Source organism: Saccostrea cucullata, unplaced genomic scaffold, assembly GCF_032062105.1.
Source record: "Saccostrea cucullata isolate Sc308-1 unplaced genomic scaffold, CSIRO_AGI_Scuc_v1 ctg2662, whole genome shotgun sequence".
Lineage (NCBI taxonomy): Eukaryota > Metazoa > Mollusca > Bivalvia > Ostreida > Ostreidae > Saccostrea > Saccostrea cuccullata.
In genome coordinates this window covers 20,465-30,007 of record NW_026935570.1, presented here as the reverse complement: position 1 = coordinate 30,007, position 9,543 = coordinate 20,465, and the positions used below count along the sequence as shown (strand labels likewise).

The 9,543-nt window shown below is 32.9% G+C and overlaps 2 protein-coding genes across 2 annotated transcripts; both read left to right on the top strand.

Moving 5' to 3' along the window:
- The first annotated feature begins 597 nt into the window (after nucleotides 1-597).
- LOC134243278 (E3 ubiquitin-protein ligase TRIM33-like) lies at nucleotides 598-1,005 on the top strand. Its single transcript, XM_062725509.1, has one exon. The coding sequence runs from the start codon at nucleotides 598-600 to the stop codon at nucleotides 1,003-1,005; it is 408 nt and encodes a 135-aa protein (XP_062581493.1).
- An 88-nt stretch (nucleotides 1,006-1,093) lies between these two features.
- LOC134243277 (uncharacterized) lies at nucleotides 1,094-2,086 on the top strand. Its single transcript, XM_062725508.1, has one exon. The coding sequence runs from the start codon at nucleotides 1,094-1,096 to the stop codon at nucleotides 2,084-2,086; it is 993 nt and encodes a 330-aa protein (XP_062581492.1).
- The last annotated feature ends 7,457 nt before the right edge of the window (nucleotides 2,087-9,543 follow it).

Below are 9,543 nucleotides of genomic sequence, written 5' to 3'. Positions count from 1 at the left end.
TATTATTATTATTATTATTGTCTTTTGGCAACTGTTGAGCAAAAAGTGCAAGGTGGAAATTACAAGGTTTTATGTTAAAATACCGGTATTGCTACAATGACGATTTATGTCATAAAGATATACTTTCTCATGCTTTATGTTATACTATTATGTCACATGAACATTTCTATATTGTTAAATAAATTAATCAATATTAAAAGGTATGCGAATTCAATACCCCCATTTGAAGCCCATCAGTCGTATACTACACAGAGTGTTGTCTTTCTTAGAATTTTAAATTTGAAAATTCATTTCAGGCACACTGATTGAAAGTTATGGCTGAATTTTAGAAGGGGACCAAAACCCCCTTTGCCAGCAAAGATGCATACCACAGAACGAATGCATAAAATGCTTAATTTATTTTTAAAATTTAATTTAGTGACATATAAGTACACCTATTCTCTTTATATTTGAAATTGTTAACATACACCTCCTGATTGTTCACTATGCATATCATGTGATAATTGTTATCAGTGTCAAGTTCAAATCACTTCACAGTGCATAGCTACTTTAACTGTACCTCTAATCTAAGTCATAGGTAGGAGACTCCCAACTAACATGGCAGCCAGTAAAACCAAATATCCACTGGGCTCCCCTCAAGAGCATATTGAAATGTGCAAAAGTCATGTTTTACCTATTGATGTTATTTGTGAGGACTGTGATGAATTCATTTGTGGCAAGTGTACAAAAACAGACCATAAGGAACATGAATGGAACACTCTACCCACGGCAGCCACCCAAAGGAGAAGAGATCTGCTAATATTTCTTACACAGATCAAAGAAGGGGATCTGCTTGGGATTGATGAGAAGATACGGAAGGTTTCAAAACAGATCACAGAAAATGAAGAACTCTGTGACTCTGAGATTAAAAAACTTCAGAAGCATGTTGATGGGATAATGGCTAAATTGACGGAAATCAGGGGAAAAAATGAACGAGGATTGAGAGGATTTGGAGGAAAAAAATAAAAAGTTGAACAGTGTGAAATCAGAGCTACACAAGAAGAAGAAAGAAATAGAAGAAACAGTTCAGTTCATAGAGGACACCAAGAGCGCCATGTCAGATTACAGTTTGATTGACAATCACAGAGAACTGACAAAACTATTAGCTGTACAGGATGTTGATATAAAGGACTGTGAATATTCAGTGAGATACGTTAAAAGAGAAATCAGTGATGACGTGATGGAGAATATGATTGGAAAAACTCTGGATTTAAACAATATCAGTCTGAATAAAACAAACTCATTCAAATATGGAGATAAATTAATAGGTGTATTGGAGGCATTGTGTGAAGATCAGTGTTATATAAGAGAATTAGGGTCAGATAACATTGAAAAAGTAAACAAAGAAGGTGACAAAAGTCATGAATATAATATTAAAGCCAATGCCATGTGTATGAACCATGATAACGGTGATGTTTATTTCACTGACTTCAGTAAAAAGTCCATCAGCAGTCTGTCACCATCAGGATCTGTGTCTATAGTCATCAGTACAGATCCACTGGTACCATGGGGAATCTGTCAGTCAGTGGACGATGGACTGCTGGTCACCTTGAGAGACAAAGCATCAGATTATTACAAATTAGACATACACAGCAGACGTCTGGTGAGACACATCACAGTGACAGGTGATGTCATCCATGAGTACGAGTACCGGGAGGACGGACAGACCAGACTGTTTACATTCCCACTCAAAGTCATACAAAACAGTAAAAGTGATATCTGTGTTGTGAACCATACAAGTTACACTACAGGTGAACTAGTCATCCTGTCTCCCTCTGGTCGAAGGAAGTCTGTCTACCGTGGACAGAATCTGACAAAGGACTTTAAACCAACGGATGCAGTGTGTGACTCTCTCTGTAACATCCTTGTTACTGATTTTTACATAAGTAAAAAACAGATCCATCTGCTGAGTCCTGACGGGGAGTTCCAGAAGTTCTTACTCCAGGACAATGATGTAAATCTTCCAGTCAGATTATCACTATACAAGTCTACCCTGTGGGTAGGATACCGGGAAGGACTTGTCAAAGTGTTTCAATACACATTGTAATCTTCTGGAATTTTGATTAATATCACTCATATTTTTATCATATCAGGTCCCATGATCATAAGCTGAGAACAGACTCAAGTCAAAATTCAAATTAATATAACTATATTTTAAAAATTTTTTGATAATAAACAAAACATGAATTTACATTTGAAGCAAGACTGCAAATTTTTAAACAAATAGATTTAATAATCTCAGGAAAATGACACATCAAAATTTCGACTTCAGTCTGTTCCCAGTTTATGGTCTGGGGGGCCATAAAAAGCATACAGTTAAGGTAGCTATGCACTGTGAAGTGATTTGGACTTGACACTGATAACATATCACATGATATGCATAGTGAAAAATCAGGTGTATGTTATAACAATATCTAATATAAAGAGACTAGGTCTACTTATATGACACTTAATTAAATTTTAAAAATATATGTCATAAAAAGCATAAATATATGGTTTTAATCATTAAGGTGGCAGAGAATAGTTTCGTACTAAAGACCCGGTCATATTTCTTGAAAAACTTAGATATTCCCTGTTTGATGTGATATTTTATGTAGAAAAATGATTAGAATAATCATGGGACACATTTGCAGTGAAGCAGAGTTCATACTGAAAAAAAAATGTGCAACATGTGAATATTACTATGACACTAAGCCTATACAGAGTTGTAAATGCAAAACTAAGACGCGTGGTCAGTTGCAGAGGAAATTCAGCTGAAAAGCCGTAGGCCTTAGAAGAAAGTGTGTATCTCAGATGGAAGGTGAATGATCCCATATAAATTGGTGAATTTTCTTCAGGGCATAGATTGAACTGCAGAATACTGGGTGTTTTATCCTGCTCGCTCGGGTCTGTGGGTGGGCTGTATGGGTACGACTCGGAAAAACAAGCCAAAATCTGGGTAGTTCCGGGGTGTATTCTTGACTTTAATGGGCAGATTACATGTAATTTGTTGACATAATTTTTGAGTCATGGGCATATGTAGTGTAATTAATTAGTCCCTGGAAAACTGTTTCTTTGTACATGTTTTATGGATCGCATGTATATGTGTATCCCCTCAGCAAATGTTTAGCTTAAAAAACTATCCCCTGCCACCTAAAGCTTGTATAAATATTGTTACGTTTCACTAAGTGTACCTGTGATATTCGGGTTAACTGTTGTTTACAAGTTCGGAATATATGGACCTCTACCCTATTCAAGATCAATAATTTACCTCCTGTGAATCATTGAAAAACAATAGCTTCTGATGATTGACAGACCAGCCACCTTTGCTACCTGATAATCTGAATTTGCGTGTTTTGAAACAATTACCCTGGTACCTGGTCACGCGTCAAACACTTTTATGTACCCGCCTTGTGTACACGCGGGCTAAAAATTACAACAGTGTAGGTTATTTTATTTTTTTAAAAATTCACAGTAGATGATTTAAAGATTTGACTTCATAAACATTTGTTTTCAATTTTCAAGGAAGTATGATACTTGTAAACGATATGGCGTCCAAGATATCTGCATGTAGATAGTCCTTGGAAAACCTATCTGTCCACTAAAATTACTACAAAATGGAATATCTATAGTTTTAACTTTTTATCTATTCCTTAATTTTTAATTTTACAATTTTTTAATATTTAAATTTAAAACTATATTTCTTGATTCTTTTTTTTCTTCAAATGATAACAATATGGTCAATGAAAGCTTTTTGTTTACAAATAAATTTTATATTGAAATATTTAGATTATTTAAATTATTTTCACTCAAAATAAGACACGAAACACGTATTGATAAAATTGATTTACCAAAGACAGACTTCCTGTGTAATGCTACGTTTTATATATAGACTTTTGACATTTTGAGTATTGGGGGTCTTCAAGTAAATAACACCGCTGTTTCTTAGACCACTCCCCCTCCTTTGGTAACCGTACGGTAAAAAAAATGGGTCTTTAAACATAAAATACAGTAGATTTAACCTCTGCATGTGGAAGGCCATCAACACTAAGCTTGATAACTCCACTATAAGACTATAGTAATGAGTACATGTGCAAGGGACCTCAGCTTAGTGGACAGACTGCAGTCTATGTTCAACAAAGTCATTCACAAAGCAATTCGTCCATTTGGCAATCTTCTATGATAATGGAATATCCAGATTAACAGTTGATCAAATGTAAAATTCCAATTGATGAAAAAAGTTCCTTTGTTTGTAAAGATGTATGGATTAAGATAATTTAGGTTACAAAAATTACAAATTACAAAAATAATGATTTCAGGTACTTTTATGTTTAAATAAAAATTACTCATATTTCATGTAGTTGTAATTAACGTTATTTTTTTCTAGTAAATGTGCGCTTTAAACTTTAAATGGGACACCAAAGCCAGGGAAGGGGATGGGGATAACATTGAAATATCTTCATTTTGTTGATGAGAGTTTAAAACTCCTGTATCACTTGTGCTCTTGTGACTGTCTTAATGGGCAACATAACATTAACTAAGCAAACAAAAATTAATATGTGTCATATATATTCATCAACATATTTTCTTTTCTCACTTTACTTTATAAAAGTTTGATACACATTTTTAAAAAATAAAAATGGTTTCCATTACCAGTTTGAACTAAGTATTTCATGGAAGATGTCCACTCTGAGAAATAAATATTTTACATGTACATCTCTCATAAAAACACCTGCACCTTTGTACAACTTATAACAGACAAATATCAACAAAGTTCCAAAACTTTCTTACATGTCACATACTTTAAGCAAATTTTGGCCAAGTCTAACAATTATCTTGAAAATTTGGAAAAGCATAATAAAATGATATCCAATCTTTTTAACTACCTTTCATGCTAAAATTCTTAAGTGTTCAAATACATGAAAAATTTTCCTTTTAGTCTCTAACATTTTCAAGGACTTTACATTTATTTGAAACTGGAAAAATTGCACATTTAGCTCTCCAAGAAATAAAATTTTGGACAGACATATCAGAAATATGGAATAAACATCCACATTTTCTATCTCAGAGAGCTACAATAATGCGGCCAGAAAAGTGGAATAAGTGACATAGCAGCTTGTCTGTAATATTTGAGAGTTCACTAAAGTTCCAGTCACTTACTACATCACTAGTACTGATGCATCCGAAGAAAATTCCACTTATTAATACTACAGAGTAAAGGAAGTATTGAAAATTATTTTAGAAAGAATTCCGAAAATAGCATATTTTTAAATCCACAAAACTAACAAGATTTCTTTAATTTTCTTATTGAATTGGCACAATAAAACAAAATTCTTTTGAAGACTTTATCAAAACCTGTGACTTACAATAAAAGCATGTTTTGATGCTCGGTCAATAAAAAAGACATGTATTACATTCTACATCATGAAAGTTTATTCTACATCATTAAAGTTTTGAAGATCTTGATTGTGTAAAGTTTCAATTCAAATTCACAAACAAATAAAAACAGTTAATTATTTTATACCCTTTGTGCATGTTTATACATAACGGAATACAATTTGTGACAGTCTGTAATTATTACTACGAGATTATGTCCTCATATCAAATTTTAAATCAAAGCTTAAACAGTAATTAAATTCCTAACTTTGAACAGATCTGTAGTTGTTTGAAGCGCAGCAAGCTCTTGCTGAAAATGTTTTTGAATTGGCAAGCATCAATATTTTTCACAATTTAATTTACAGAATGAACTAAATAAATAAATGCACATTCTTCAAAAAAGAGGTATGCTCATAAAGTAAGTTGAATTGTTCTGCAAAAACCATAAATACATATTAAAATAATTCTGAGATAATTTTCCTGCGTGGATAAACGGAATACACAAAACGTGTGGAGTTTTTTCATTTTCAGGTGACAGAATTTATCACATTTCAACATTTGCAGAAGGAAGCCTATCTGTACACTTATATCACTGTATGTCAACATCACCAGCATTATACAGACATCATATAAACAGTGGTATTCTACAGTTAAGAAAAATAGAAATCGGAGATTGCAACCTAAAATAGCCAAATTACATAAACTACTGGTAATAAAATCATCTCAATATCTAAATGAGGATAAATTTCCAATAAATTTCTAATATATCTTTTTTTTCCCAACCCCAACCCCCAACCCCAACCCCAAAATAACTCCAACAACCTACATATACTTTTTTTTTTAATTAAAGCAGAAAAAATCAGGTTCAATGCCTGCATATTAACTAATTATAAGATTTTAAAAAAAAATTCTACTACTAATTACATCATATAAAAACTTTGCACCACGCAAAAATTGAAACATATAGAAAACAAGATTGACCTGTTTCTTAATGCTGCATGACCTCAAGCAAGGAGAAGACAACTCTAGGATAACTCTAGTTTACAAATACATGTATAATAGTAAATATTGATATAAACATGTGACTAGTAAATGAGAGAACCTTTGTCCTGTTATCAATACAAACTTTGCCCATAAAATAGTTTTGCATACAATATTCAAAAACAAAATTATAATAAAAACAATCAAAGTTCCAGGAACCCAAAATAATAATCTTTTCAGATCTCAGAAAAATATTATTATTTTTTTAAAATTCAATCTACTAGTATTTTGCCATGTTGATTTTTTTTCATTGCTTAAAGGTGAACTTTAGTGCAGTGTACCAGTATGGTATAGATCTAATGTCTTTACTGCAAGAAAAATTGCTTTCGATTTTTGACCTCTTGAATATCAAGAAGTTTTTTTTTTGTTATTTGTCCCCGAAGGAACACCCAGTGGTTCTCCAGGAATAACATTCGTCCCCATTCACCGGCCCCGTGGTGTTCTTCTGGTCCACTGTTATACTGTTCACTGCTGTAGAGTTCTGATATTGGGCAGCTACTGCTTTTCTGGAAATATAAAGAGAACACTCTACACAGGGCTAGACAAATAGCATGGCCCGACACCCAGGAAAACTTATTTTGATTGGCAGGCAAATTATTTAATAAGTGGAACCTATGTCGTACTCCACTGAGAGTTATCTTTATTTAAATTTGAAATACATGTCAGGCACACTGATTTAAAGTCATGGTTGATAAAAGATCAAAATGATGATAAGAAATCTTAAACTTTTACAATGACAAAGCCAACATTTTTGGATGAAGTCGTTTTACCACTAAGAAGCTTTCTTGTAATTCAAAATAAGACAATAAACATGCACATTGAATAAATAAAATTATACAAAATATAACCTTTTTCCACTAAGTTATCATTTTTCATTTATTGTGGTATCAAATTTTATTATTATTTATTTTTTTTGAAAACCTGTCTCATATGTATACTAGTATCAAAATCTATGTTAGGTTTATATATGCATGGTTTGTTTGTTTGTAGAAGTCATCTCTATGTAGTTAGTTGTTTTATTTAATACCAAGAAGCAGAGAAGAAGATTTTCAAAGAATTAATGTATTTCACTATATAATCAATAGAGCCCCGCCCTAACACCAGAACCCCTGATCAAGAGACCAAATAATTCAAAATTTTTGGTAGAGGCACTAATGCTCATAACAACTATGTACTTAGTTAGTTTATTTAATATCCAGAAGCAGAGAAGAAGATTTTCAAAAAATTAATGCATTTTGACTATAGAATCAATAGAGCCCCCCCTATGGTACCCCTGACCCTGGGGCCTTGAAATCCACAATTCTAGAAAAAGGGCCCTTGCTCTTTATAACTGTATAGGTAGTTCATCTGCTTAATACCCAGAAGCAGAGAAGAAATTTTTCATAGATTTAATATATTTTCACCACATAATCAATAGAGCCCCACCCTAACACCAGATCCCCTGACCCTGGGGCCATAAAATTCACAATTTTGGAAGAGGCACTCTTGCTCATCATAACTTTGTACTTTATTGTTTTATTTAATACCAAGAAGCAGAGAAAAAGATTTTCAAAGAAATACTGCATTTTACTATGTATTCATTTTAGCCCCGCCCTAGCATTAGAACCTCTGACCCCAGGGCCATGAATTTCACAATTTTGGTAGAGGACTCAATGCTTATTACAATTATGCTAACAGTTTGACTGTTTGGTGCGCAGGAGTAAAGAAGAAGATATTTAAAGATTGCATTAATTTTAGCGTTTTTGGCCCCACCCCTCAGGCTCCAAGGGGTAGGGATCATGAAATTCAAAATTTTTGTTCTTCTTTACCCATAGATGCATTATGCCAGTTTTGGTTGAAATTGGTTCAGTGGTTGCAGAGAAGAAGCTGAAAATGTTCAAATGTTAACACACACTGCACGACGCACGACGACCTGTCCATAGCAATAGGTCACCTGAGTTTACTCAGGTGACCTAAAAATTTCTCTCTTGAAATCTGTGACTTGCAGTAATAATATTTTGATTTTAGGTCAATAAAGAGATATATATAATAGTTTACCTCACTGAAGTTCTTAAAAGTTTGATTGTTTAATTAAAGAAATAAGTTATGATGAATCAAAGTTTCATTTCAAATTCAACAAGTAAAAACAGTTAATAATTTTATACCCTTTGTGCATGTTTACACATAACAATCTGTAAATATCACGACGAGATTATTTCCTCATATTAGATTTTTAATTCAAGCTTAAAGTGTAGTTAAATTCATAACTTTAAACAGATCTGTAGTTTTTGAAGCGCAGCAAGCTCTCTCTGAAAATGTTTTTGATTTGCAAGCATCAATATTTATCACATTTTAATTTACAGAATGAACTGAATAAATAAATGCCCATTCTTTAAAAGAAAGAGGTATGTTCATAATGTAAGCTGAATAGTTCTGCAAAAATCATAAATGCATATTAAAATAATTCTGAGATAATTTTCCTCCGCAGATAAACGGAATACACAAAATATTCATTTTCAGGTAACAGAATTAATCACATTGAATCATTTACAAGAAGGAAACACATTTGTACACTTATTTCACTGAATGTCAACTTCAACAGCAATATACAGAGACATTATATGAACAATGCTATTCTGCAGTTAAGAAAAATAGAAATGGGAGATTGCAACCTAAAATAATAGCCAAATTACGTAAAGTACTGGTAATAGGAGGAGTAGCGTTTTAGAGGAATTTCACAGAAATTTCTATTTTAGTTACCACGGCAACACCGTTCATCGAAATCAAAAACCGATGCACTAAATTATGTATCTTAGTGTAGTCTACTTGTGTGCCAAGTTACATGTTGAAATCAAACCAAAACTGTAGGAGGAGTTGCATTTTGAAAAATTATTTACAGGCAGACGGACAGCAAGACGGACGGACGGACGACGGACACCTTACAATCGCATATTAAGCTCTTCTGGTCTCTGACCAGTAGAGCTAAAAAAAAAACTTTGTACCATGCAAATATTGAAGCAATCATGGGTGTTCAGAAACATTAAAACAAAGTCGTGTTTTTGGTTGCATAATTCCTTCATACAAAAATAGTCAACAATATCATGAATACAATTGCATCATCTCGGGTCT